At 41.4% G+C, this 13,611-nt stretch overlaps 1 protein-coding gene across 1 annotated transcript; it reads right to left on the bottom strand.

Moving 5' to 3' along the window:
- Nucleotides 1–334: 334 nt before the first annotated feature.
- Nucleotides 335–12,612, bottom strand: LOC135476704 (uncharacterized). The gene is given in 10 exon segments (XM_064756817.1): nt 335–2,584; nt 3,043–3,108; nt 3,111–3,192; nt 3,549–3,597; nt 3,599–3,654; nt 6,262–6,392; nt 8,077–8,236; nt 8,940–9,110; nt 10,397–10,622; nt 11,986–12,612. Coding segments are annotated over 10 exon segments (1,371 nt in total). The 5' UTR covers nt 12,285–12,612; the 3' UTR covers nt 335–2,453.
- Between the last annotated feature and the right edge of the window lie 999 nt (nt 12,613–13,611).

Below are 13,611 nucleotides of genomic sequence, written 5' to 3'. Positions count from 1 at the left end.
ACATGGAATGAAGATAAATGAAGGTGACCATCCCGGTCGCAATTTTACTTAAGACCCTAACCCCGGTCCTAGTTGGTGGAGAACTCGGCCTTGTCATGGCAACTCTTGTTCCTGTTGAAGTGGAAGGATTACCAATTGTGTTCACTGGCAACATGCGAATGTAAAGAAAACAAAACCTTCGTCGGCATGGAATTTCTGGCCAGTCATGTCCCGAACCCATTCAGTGGTCACGACAATAAGGACGCAGAACTAGGGCTCAAAAGACTTCGCATCTTTGTCAGATTCCACAAGCTGATGGATGACAGGGCATCCGACCTGTTTGCCCTGCATGATGCTGAGTTCTGGTATCACTACTGGTCTAGACAACAAGCCACAGAAACTCACCAGCTTCAGACAGTATGTGATGCCTTTCTCAAGCGATACGGCAATGATCAGAATGTGGAGCTATGCAATACAGCGGTGTCTTTATTCAGTTTACGTGTGCTATTAACCTAGATATTCCATCCTATAACGATGTCTTTACTGGGCACTATTAAAATCTGGAGATATCCCTACAATAAAGAAGTGTCTTTAACCAGTACATACAGCGGTGTCTTTAATCAGTTTACGTGTGCTATTAACCTAGATATCCCCATCCTATAACGATGTCTTTACTGGGCACTATTAAAATCTGGAGATATCCCTACAATAGAGAAGTGTCTTTAACCAGGCACATATAGTGGTGTCTTTAATCAGCTTACGTGTGCTATTAACCTAGATATCCCCATCCTATAACGATGTCTTTACTGGGCACTATTAAAATCTGGAGATATCCCTACAATAAAAAAAGTGTCTTTAACCAGTACATATAGTGGTGTCTTTAATCAGTTTATGTGTGCTATTAACCTAGATATCCCCATCCTATAACGATGTCTTTACTGGGCACTATTAAAATCTGGAGATATCCCTACAATAGAGAAGTGTCTTTAACCAGCACATATAGTGGTGTCTTTAATCAGCTTACGTGTGCTATTAACCTAGATATCCCCATCCTATAACGATGTCTTTACTGGGCACTATTAAAATCTGGAGATATCCCTACAATAGAGAAGTGTCTTTAACCAGTACATATACCCTAAATGACCATAAATTTCGTCCAGGACTAACTTGCCCACTTTTTCCTGATTCTGATAGTTCTATTGATTTTAGAAAGGTGTTTTGAGGTTTGCTTGGAACATGGGATGATATTCATTTCAACACTAAAAATACTACTTTGTGACATTTAGCTGCCTCTAAATCAGCACTTTCGTGGTGGATATTTTGGGTCATCTAGGGCACATGTATATATATGAAGATGCCACTCAAATCTGGAGCTATCCCATCAATAAAATGGTGTCTTAACCGCCCTGTAAGTGTTATTCAAATCTGGAGAAATACCCCAACCATAATGCAGTGTCTTTACCCGCACAATGGGTGCCACTCAATTCTATAGATAGCTGTCCAAGAATGTAAGGAGTATGTATCTGGAGCTATTCGTGCAATTGAACCATTTCCAATCAAGTTTAAACACCTTCCTGACAGAAGTCTGGAGGCGCTCCAGCAATACAGTAGGGTATGCGCTGTTCAAATCGCTTGATAGTATCCATTAATGTCTTTCTAGCTGCTACTCAAAAATCTTCATCCAGTCTTTAGCAGTGTCTTACCCCAGTCATAAATGGGTGACTTTAACCAATCTAAACCTGTTACTCAAGATCTCTGTCATTTAGCAATATCTGTAACCAGCTACGGTGTAGTTTACAGGTGCTACTTAAACCTAGACATATACTTGCTATGTAGCGATGTCTTTACCCTGACCACACCTGCTTATCAAAGCCAAGATATAGGATTGTCTTTATCTAGTGTGTAGGTGTTTCTAAAATCTAGAGATTATGTAGTCTTCTGCCATATCTAGAGATATCCTTGCAATATAGTAATGTCTTCAGCCAGTCTATATATGCACTCAAATCTAGAGATATCCTTGACATATAGCATTGTCTTTAGCCAGTCTATACACAAATGTAGATAATTCCGTGCCAAAGAGCAATGTAAGTAACCAGTCTATAGGTTTCATTCAAGTTTCGGGATATCCCTGCTACATAGCAATGTCTTCATAGCCAGTCTAAATATGCTATTTAAATCTAGAGATATCAATGTAGTAGTGTCTATAGCCGGTTTATAGGCCCTACTCAAATCAAGAGATATCCCTGTATATAGCAATGTCTTCAGCCAGTCTAAAAGTGCTATTCAAATCTTGAGACATCCCTGCCATACGTGCCATATATCAACATGCAGTCGTGTCTATAACCAATCTACATATGCTACTCAAATCTACAGATATTCCTGTCATATAGCAATGCCTTAGCCAGTCTATGGGCGCTTCTCAAATCTAGAGATATCACTGCCATACAGCAATGTCCATAACCAGCCCTTAAGTGCTACTCAAATCTAGAGATGTCCCTGCCATACAGCAATGTCTTCAGCCAGTCAATAGGCACCTGCATTCGTAGCCTCCAACTCCCGAGCCGTGTGAGATATGCTGAACGCCACAACAACCATGAGGGGAATCCTGCAACATGGTGGAATAGCTTAATATGAGCTTTCTGAGTACTTTAGCTTATAACAAACAGCTCTATCAATCTTTAGGTCCCTCGATCAGTCAAATTTTTGACATCTTATCTTTTCACTCATGCCATTCACTTAAGGAGAAACCTGCAAGATAACACACAATTTTTGATGAACACTGTGCAGACGGTGAAACTGGACTTGTATAGCTACTAAACTTATCCAAACACTTTTTTTCCTTCACTCAAGTATCTAACTAAGAAAACACGTGCAGATGAAAAGAAATATGGTTCTGAAATAGAAACCATTGCAGTTCACTGCATCAAACATATATATGCATACTTTGTTATAACCGGTATTCTGAAAATTGGTCATAGGTGCTAAATGTGCATGCCTAAAATCGGAAAAAATGGTTTTTGAAGCCTATATATACATGTACATAGCATAAAACGAAATTCTTACCTTGCAGTTTAAAATCCTGCATGTCTGTCAGTCCCTCATATCTGCCTATATAAGCCAGCATGCCATACTTTTGAATTTAAAGGGAGACACAGATGCTGGATCTGTGCTGTTCAAAACACTGGCTAAATAACGACCTTGTCGCTCTGCAACCTTCAAGGTCAAGAAATAAAAAAACATCTGTTATTTTCCTTACCAGAATATTAAGGGCAAATCACTTTAACGTAAGAAAATTACTTAACATTTTATAAAAGTTTCATTGTTCAAGTTGCAAAAACTGGTCTAAAACATCAAACATTTATACGAATGCATGAAAACAATCTTATGTAATGTCATAATCAATACATTTGTGACTATGTGGCTGACTGACTACTCTGATTTCTTTAAGTAAGTTGCCAGGAAAAACCTCCTGATTTAAAGCTACAGCTGATCCACCAGTAGCTAGACTTACCGTTCAATTAGTCAGCTTTGGCTCGCTCCCCCGAAATAAGGTTGGATTATGGGCTTACCTGAGCCGTACAAGGTAATGGCATTTTCTCAATGTCCGCGCAGTCCCGAGGGCAAACACGCTCCAGGAGTCATCCCCAGCAGACGTAGATATCCATCTGTCAAAATCTGCAAGAGAAAACAAATTCTCAGAGTCTTTCAATTAGGCAATGATTTAGGAAACTTTCAAATTGAACAATTTTAGCTTGAATATATGCAATGTAGATCTACGAAGCATTTTCTGGTTTTAACAATGGCTAATTTATTTCAAAATACTTGAACATTACACTTCACTTCTGAGTATTTGGTTCATACTAGTAAAAACTATCATGTTCATTTACTATTTTTCTCGTTTTACACAGTACACCATAGTTTTTCACTTGAATACATGATGGCTTTGTGTTATCGGCAGAGTGTGATGTTGATTTTGTATCATCTGCATATTTCTAAATTACCCATTTGTCCTTTTTTTTTTGTTTGAAATCCTTTTAATCCTTTTCTTGTTGATGTTTTGCTACCCTGCTTGATCTGAGTTAACTTGTACATATCTCTAGTCCTCCAGCATAACGCTGAGTTCTACTACTTTTATTTATATTTATTTAATTGATTTTTTTATTTTATTGATGTTTTAAAAAAAACTCAAAAATATTTCGCTCATACAATGGCAGTCAGCATCATGGAAGGAGGAAACCGAGCATAGTCCAGTGGAAGCCATTCACAGATTGCTGGCCAAGATAAACCACTCATGTTTGGCAAGTTACTGACAAACTTTCCTACATGTACAACTAGTGTAAGTAAGACCATAGTGGCGAGGGTAGGAAATCATCATTTGATAAAAAGTGGGCTGAAGGGTGGTGGCAGAGCAAATGGATGGGAAGGGTGGAGGAAAACCAGCATGTGGATGGCAAGGGTGGAGAAAACCAGCATGTGATAAATGGGAAAATGGGTGGGTGTTGCAAGTGGATGGCAAAGGTGGAGAAAATCAATATGGGGTAAATGGGGTGGTGGGCGGTGCAGCAAGTGGATGGCAAAGGTGGAGACAACCAGCATGAGGTAAATGGGGTGGTGGGTGGTGTAGCAAGTGGATGGCAAGGGTGGAGACAACCAGCATGGGGTAAATGGGGTTGTGGGTGGTGTAGCAAGTGGATGGCAAGGGTGGAGACAACTAGCATGAGGTAAATGGGGTGGTGGGTGGTGTATCAAGTGGATGGCAAGGGTGGAGACAACCAGCATGAGGTAAATGGGGGCTGGGGGGGTGGATAGTGTAGCAGTGAATGGCAAGGGTGGAGACAACTAGCATGGGGTAAATGGGGTAGTGTAGCAAGTGGATGGCAAGGGTGGAGACAACCAGCATGAGGTCAATGGGGGGTGGGGGTGGATGGTGTAGCAGTGAATGGCAAGGGTGGAGACAACTAGCATGGGGTAAATGGGGGGGGGGGGGGTGTAGCAAGTGAATGGTAAGGGTGGAGATGAAAAGCATGAGGTAAATGGGGTGGTGGGCGGTGTATCAAGTGAATGGCAAGGGTGGAGACAAACAGCGTGAGGTAAATGGGTGGTCGGGGGGTGGATGGTGTAGCAGTGAATGGCAAGGGTGGAGACAACCAGCATGAGGTAAATGGGGTTGTGGGTGGTGTAGCAAGAGGATGGCAAGGGTGGAGACAACCAGCATGAGGTAAATGGGGGGGTGTGTGGGGGGGGGGTGGAAGATGTAGCAGTGAATGGCAAGGGTGGAGACAACTAGCATGGGGTAAATGGGGTGGTGGGTGGAGTAGCAAGTGAATGGCAAGGGTGGAGATGAAAAGCATGAGGTAAATGGGGTGGTGGGTGGAGTAGCAAGTGAATGGCAAGGGTGGAGACAACCAGCATGAGGTAAATCATACACAGTGAATGGCAAGGGTGGAGACAACTAGCATGGGGTAAATGGGGTAGTGGGTGGTGTAGCAAGTGAATGGCAAGGGTGGAGACAACCAGCATGGGGTAAATGGGGTGGTGGGCGGTGTATCAAGTGAATGGCAAGGGTGGAGAAAACCAGCATGAGGTAAATGGGGGGTGGGGGTGGATGGTGTAGCAGTGAATGGCAAGGGTGGAGACAACTAGCATGGGGTAAATGGGGTGGTGGGTGGAGTAGCAAGTGAATGGCAAGGGTGGAGATGAAAAGCATGAGGTAAATGGGGTGGTGGGCGGTGTATCAAGTGAATGGCAAGGGTGGAGACAACCAGCATGAGGTAAATTATACATAGTGAATGGCAAGGGTGGAGACAACTAGCATGGGGTAAATGGGGTAGTGGGTGGTGTAGCAAGTGAATGGCAAGGGTGGAGACAACCAGCATGGGGTAAATAGGGTGGTGGGTGGTGTAGCAAGTGGATGGCAAGGGTGGAGACAACCAGCATGAGGTAAATCATACATAGTGGATGGCAGTGGTGCAAGTGGATGGATTTTTTAAGTCAATGATATAATTATTTATGGCCATGGGATGAAAATAACATACATTTGTGCGTAGTGAATGGAAGTACAAGTGGATGGAATCTGAGGACAAAACCAGGATATGGCAGGTAGCACAGCGTGTGATGTGGTACAAATGGATGGGTATTGAATCTCCTCAAAGCAACAATAGCTTGCTGGATGCAACCAAAACATTTCAAGTTAAGAACCTTTGGGGATTCTTTGGTAAGACAGTCTGAGTCATGGAACAGTGTGTCTGCTATTCTCCAGTGAAAAACAAAGTTCGTACTTACCTGTCCTCTTTGATTCTTGGGCGTGTTCAGCCCCTGGGTGAAGGGCCGTGGGGCAAGTCCGGTGCTCCATACCACAAGTCCGCATGGCAGGAACCTTCCATCCATTAACTGTACACCATCTTCTCTCACCTCTAAAAACAAATAGAAAACAATTGATCAAACGTTTTGATGCACTGGACACACGCGTGTTTGTTAATACATCCCTTGTACTCAACACCACAGGATACACACTTACGCAAAATTTCTAAAAACTTTTAGCAGCAAATAAATGTCACAAACTATTATATTGGTGCTGATACCAATATTTTTCTTGTAGGATATGATTCTACCTTCAGACAAACCTCACTGAAAATACGTCTCTAAGATCAACAGATTGCCCAGAATGCGGCCAACTGCAATATATGGATTGATGAATTCACTCGTATAGGGCCTGTGAGAGACACGAATTCGCAGGAGCTGCGTATGGTGGCGCTTGCGCGTATACCAGATGTTGGGGTTAGAAAACGCTCCATTCGCCCAACCCTCATGCGTGAGGGCCGTGTACCACCAGAATTTTAACCTGCACTTTCGGTAGATGTGCAAGCACCCCTAGTCAGAACTCCCATGAACTTGTCTCTCATAGACCCTATAGCTAGTTGTTTCACTGACACACTAATGGTTTGATGGACTGGCTGCCACTGATAGTTTGATTCACAAAAGAACTGACTGGTATTGGAGATACTGATAGTCTGACGGACTTGGTGTTTCAATTACTATTTGATTGGTTTATATATTTATTTGATTGGAGGTTTATGCCGTAGTCAAGAATATTTCACTTATATGATGGCGGCTAACATTATAATGGGAGGGAATAGGGAACCCATGACCCTCCACAAGATGCTGACAGGCCTTCCCAGACCTTGAACTCTCTGCGATCGCAGTGAAATAACAGTTGTACTTAACAGATTTTGACATCATCAGGTGTGTGTACATATATCGTGTCTTCTTGTGGCAGGGGGAATCCTTATCAACCAGTCATGTTTCCTTGCTCTAACCTCTCAGTACTGAACACAAAGCGAGGCAGCGGCAAGTACCAAGTCTTCAATATGGCCTGACCCAGGTTTGATCCTGGGGGTCTGCCAACTTTGAGGCAAACACTCTAACCGTTAGTCCATCGAAGCTGTAGGTTTGACACAATGATTGAGAGACAGGTTGATCCTCTGATACATGTCACTGACAGTGAAGATTTACAAACAGACACAGGTGTTTGGTTATGGACTGGTGAACTCATTCTGACTTATGAGATGACAGGCTGATAGACATCCTATTAGTTACATGGTTGCTCAGTGATAGGATAAGCAAATATATGGCGTCAACACTCCTCATTTCAGCCGAGCCCAACATGAGGATTATTGACGCCATATATTTGTGTATCCTATCACTGAGTATCACTGATTATCTTCAGCATTGTGACCATTGTTGGAAACCAACAAAAGGAGACACTGTAACCTACCCAGCAGACACATTTGACATCGTCTGCAGGATTCGACAACATGTCTGTACCTCACGCGACCGTTGTTGTCCAATGAAAAGCAATATTATAATATTAATGTTATATAAATATTATAATAATATTTTGTCTGATGCGAGATAAGTGTATTTATGATGGTCTTATTATATCATGAAAATAATGGAGTCACTGACAGCCTTGCGTTATTATTCAACACATTTTGGTACCGGAATAACATACTTCCACAGGGCAAGTGCAAACAATTCTGCCTTCTTCCCCATAAACGATTTAATTATGAGTCAAAAGGCTGACATACATCCACCTACCCTTGACAGAATTCTGCAGAAGCTTAAACCTGTTCCTCTGCTGAATTTTCTTCTCGGCATAACTCCTTAGTCTGTCATCAAAAGACGCCAGTATCTGATTAGACTCTACCAGTGTTACTCTTACGTCGTTTTGTTCTTGTTTGTACAGCCTGGAACAATCCTACAGCAGAAATGGCACAATGATTTTTCACACGTGTAGGAGAGCCGATAGAGACGGAGTGGTTATGATGACTGCCTTTAAACTGTTAGGGCACAAAAGGTGCAGGTTCAGTCCTGACCTTGGACTGACAAGGCACTGTCAGTCCAAGGTCATTGATGACAATACATGCTAATGATGCTTGTGTGGCACAGTAATCCATTTGTTCACACGGCCGGTCTTCCACCAAAATGCCCCATGTAAGAAAGTTTGTGAGTAGTTTGCCAGTGGTTGGTGGTTTACCCCTGGCACCATAGTTCCCTACATCGATCACAAACTAACCATCGGCATAAAAGTGAAAAATTCTTGAAAATGGTGGCAATCAACAATAAAATACATAAATAAAGAAAATAAATCAATTAGATGTCTTAAATACCCTGTACTCTTTTTCCTTAACATTTTTGCTAATCTTGATTTTCACATGAACAAAAAATCCTGGGTCACTGAAATGAATTGCGTTCTGAAGTATAAAATATGTGAGTGCTGACAGAATGCTTTTTCTCAAACTATTCCAACATGAGAAACTGTTGATATGGGGGAAAATATCATATATTTATTATAATTACAAGCTGAAAACCAAAGAAAAATATTTATCTCTACAGGTATGACCAGATCTTCAATACTTTTTCTAAAAAAAAATATTTCTAGGATGACCTCTTTTTCACACCTGTTCCAGGAAGTCATAGAGTTCAGCTCCAAATTCCACCCCTGTGGGGCCCCCTCCCACGATGACTGTATGCAGCAGGCGCTCTGACTCTGCCTCTGGGATTCCTGGTTGGAGAGCCAGCTCAAGGTTGCTAAGCAACTGATTTCGAATTTTTCTTGCATCCCCTACTTCCTTGAAAAAAACAAACACAATGCTTGCTGTAACACACATTTAGTAATAATTTGCTGATTAAACCAAGCCATGATCAAAATGTGCACCGGTAGTTAAATTCTGGCACATTTAGTCAAAATTATTTACTTTGTTAATATTTATATATTTCACTAACCTTAAGTGAAGTACTCAAGAATTTTTCACCTATAGACGACAGGTATACCAGTGATAACTGAGTGCCATGAGTAAATCATCATCCTGTTCGAGGTACCCCTCCACCCCGTCAAAAAAACCCCCAAAAATATCTCCTGACTCCGGAGGAAGCCGTCAAGGATTCAAAGCCTTTACGAATCAGGACCTCATCTATCTTAGCATATTTACAATTAAGAAAATGTGTTAAACACAGACAAAAAAAACCCCCATCTTTTCACATTACTCACTGTGAACCACTCACTTACCTCCAGTATTCAATTATTTATTTGATTGGAGTTTTATGACGTACTCAAAATACTTCACTTTATATACGACCACGAACAGCATTACAGTGGGACACCATCCACAGGTTGCTGGCAGACCTTCCCACGTATGATCAGAGTGGAAGTCAGCTGGAGTTGAACTCCACCGCATTGTAAGAGGCTCCTGGCCCACTGTGCTGCACTACGCTATAAACCCTTGGTCACATAGGCCCACACCTACATACACTAATATTTTGTATTGAAGCTATAAAAATAAAATTCAAATGTCTGAAAAGTGGCCCTTGGTGGTTTAGTTAGCCAAAGTGCTGCCATGATCCCTGCAGGTAATAGGCCTTTGACCAGTCCTGCTAATCAGACCACAGCTTTGTGTTTGGAGGATTTTTCAGGTGCAAATGGAGGTGGTTTCCTCTAGATTCTGCTTGGTTTCCTCTTCCCTCCATAAAGCAAACTGTCATGGCATAAGTGACATATTCTTGACTGCTGTAAATGTGTGGTAGCATATTTACAATTAAGAATGACCGTACAATTGTACTAATTTGAGCATATCAATCCCCGCAGGTGACAGGTCCCTGATCAAATTTTTCTACTTACCTGGCAAAGGAGGCTAGTTTCCTCCAAGCTCTGTTTGGTTTCCTCCACCCATAAAGGCAACTGCCATGACCATAATGTCATACATGCATTATAAGTGAATTATTCTAAGCCAAATAACAAAGACACCATAAATTTTATTGTTGATATTTTCCAGCACACTGTAACATAACAGCATTTCACACCCAATCAAATATACACACAAACAAACAGATTTTAATAGAAATAGCTTGTTGAACAAACCTTGAGGAAGAATGCATGCCGCTCTACCCCCGCGACGTTGAAGGTATTGCTGAGAGCTCCGACCCCAATGACAAGTTTATCGTAGGGCACTGTGTAAGTATGGCCTGGCTTAAGCAGGCTCTCACAATTCAGAGTTTTGGAGCTGAGGTCAACCGATGTGGCTCGACTCAGGTGAAAATGATCTGTTTGACGAAACCCTGTGTTACGGATAGGCTCTATGATTGACCTGTAACAATTTCAGTACACTATATTTGATTGGTGCTCAATACCTGATGCGGGGCCTCCATGGCTCAGTCGGTTAAAGCGCTAGCACAGCGTAATGACCCAGGAGTCTCTCACCAATGCAGTCGCTGTGAGTTCAAGTCCAGCTCATGCTGGCGGCCGTACGTGAGAAGGTCTGCCAGCAACCTGTGGATGGTCGTGGGTTTCCCCCGGGCTCTGCCCGGTTTCCACCCACCATAATGCTGGCCGTCGTCGTATAAGTGAAATATTCTTGAGTACGGCGTAAAACACCAATCAAAAAAAAAAAAAAAAAAAAAAATCAATACCTGATGTTTGTTTTATATAGTGGAAGATCTACATGTGGAGAAAAACAAGTCTATCACAAATTCCAAACCCTACAACATTGCTATTCAACTTACAAATGGCTATAGTGGTCTGTTGAATTATTGTTTAATAAACAAAGTGTACCAATCACAAAAACAGCACATGGGTTTGGCTAAACACAACATACTTGTTACCTGTAGAGTTCAATTAGACTTCATGACAACAGGTATATTAATAATTGCATGTTGTCAAAAAAGGTTTTTAGTCTGTTAACAACTGGTGTGTCAAAGTCAGATTATATATTACATAAGGTATGACTATGTACATACATGTGTCATGCACGACGGATAATATACAGTTATATTGTGCCAAGGGCTAGGGTGCTCATTTATTAATTTGGTTGTTCTTTTACGCCGTACTCAAGAATATTTTCGTCATACGACGGCAGCCAGCATTATGGGGGGAGAATACCCAGCAGAATCCAGGGGAAATCCACGACCATCTGCACACTGGTGGAAGACCTTCCCATGTACGGCTGGAGAGGAAGCCAGCATGAGCTGAACTTATAGTAACCGCATTGGGGAGAGGCTCTTGGGTTATTTCAGGGTTAGGGTGAGTAAATGAAAAAACGATCAATGGAAACAGATTTCTGAATCAATGCATTTCAAGTCAACAATTTATCCCATATTACAAACATATTCATTTTATATTTTGGAATGTGCTTTCTCACAGACACTGTTATAGCCTAACACTGTGCAAACATGGTGTAACTGAAAATATACTTCTACATTACTTTTGAATTCTAAAGTTTCCACTAAGTACATACACATACACATTTCACTGCACTTTAAATCCACTAGTTGTCAACTATTGTCAACTTTCAGTGTTAGATCCAGGACTTTTTGGATATGTCCTTAAAAAATGAAAACTTAAAATTAAAAAAAAAACATATTCATGTGGTTTCATGCAGTGTGCTTTCTCATACATGCTGTCAGGTCCTAGTACTTCGAACACCGTGGGTTTATACAAAGATGTATACTTACCTAAATTCTAATGTTCCTACCGTCGTACTGGCCAACAATGGTGTGAACAGAAAGTGATTTCTCGGACTAATAACGATGACATCGTAAAGTTTCTTGCTGATACTTTTCAGCACACTGTAACTGCCCCATCCCGTTCCGAGAATGACAAGCTTTTGTCTGCCTGTCTCCTCTTCTTTGTGCCTCTGCTGGATTGCTGATCCTGTGAACATTGTCACGTTAGGGGGCACCTGTTTGCCAATCCATGGTGACAAATGTGTCCTAGTACAAGCTGGCAAAATCCTTCTGGACAATGCTGCCATGGTTAGGCACTATAACTTTGAATCTCTCAACTGCTGACAGTTCTGACAGTCCTAAACAAAAGAGTTATATTGCAAAACCTATTTCAGTTCTAAACAGAACCATATTTTGTCTGCTTTTGTTTCACCTTCATGATTATTTCTTCAAAAGATGTCCAATTTCTCCAGCTGGAAAAAAAAAGTCCAACGGGTATATTTCTCCCCTGAGGGAACAGGCCTGGTTTCCAGTTCCAATTTTCCGGCAATTCTGCAATAGCTACTAGAACTTGGTCTGACGTTCTATACTAAGTGGTGAGAAGTACCATACAACATTCATAAATTTACAACATTGCAGTTCATCGCACTGATGTAATACCGTGCTTTAGCAAGGAGTTGAAGCAGGATAAGAACAAAGTAAAAGTTTTCCTGCCGACTCCACTGGCTGAAATATCCGGTACAGGTATGCCTATATACCTGGTAACAATTGACTCGTGTTGCAGCTGATGACATGCAGGGCTGTTGATGTATCATAATTCAAACACCCCTACGATTCATTTAATTCAGGTGAATATCAGAGGGATTTATTTCTTTTGTCAACAGAAAGATACCTCCATAGCACGCCCTGTTGTATACTCGGACGCTTTTCGCATACCCCGGTTGTTTATTCCCAGTTAAAAATCGACCACATTTCACCATATAGAACTGAAGATCTCTCCAAGGGAGGCAATCCTAGCATCTGACTTGATGTGGTTGGGGTAAGGTTGGTGATGGAGAAAAAAAAAAGAAACAAAAAAATCCCACTCCCCTCCCCCCCAAGAAAATGAAAAAAAAAAAAATTAGAAAGTTTAACTGTTAAACTTATATGGAAAGAATCACCCCTTGATGTAAAATTTATCAGCCTTACGTCAAGTAAGCCACGTATTTCATCATCATAGCCTTACCCATGGTACAGGGTCTATATGCTCACAGTGCATGAGAGCATTTAGTATGACGCCAGTCAGGTTAAAGGTGAGTCCAGTGGAAACCAAGGCATCTCACAACTTACCTGAGGCCGATTCCAAAAAGTCATTTCTGACTCAAAACAAAATTTTTGAATTTACGATTTTATAGGTTATATTTTGGACCATACTGCAATATAGAATTTTGACAGCCTAATGTTATATCTTGTCAATTATGTCAAAACGTAAACTTCCAGTACGGTACCAATAAATAAACGCTGTAACCAGGTTTAAATTTTCACTTAGGTAAGAAATGGCTTTGCGGAATCGGCCCCCGAAATGTGCCCAGGTAAAGCCACAGCCGAACATGCGAAAGCTGGATTTGATATAAAAAAAAGAAAAACATCACTGGT

Source organism: Liolophura sinensis, chromosome 10 (genome assembly GCF_032854445.1).
Source record: "Liolophura sinensis isolate JHLJ2023 chromosome 10, CUHK_Ljap_v2, whole genome shotgun sequence".
NCBI lineage: Eukaryota > Metazoa > Mollusca > Polyplacophora > Chitonida > Chitonidae > Liolophura > Liolophura sinensis.
Note: the sequence above shows the minus strand (reverse complement) of the source record. Positions and strands in the feature narration are given on the sequence as shown.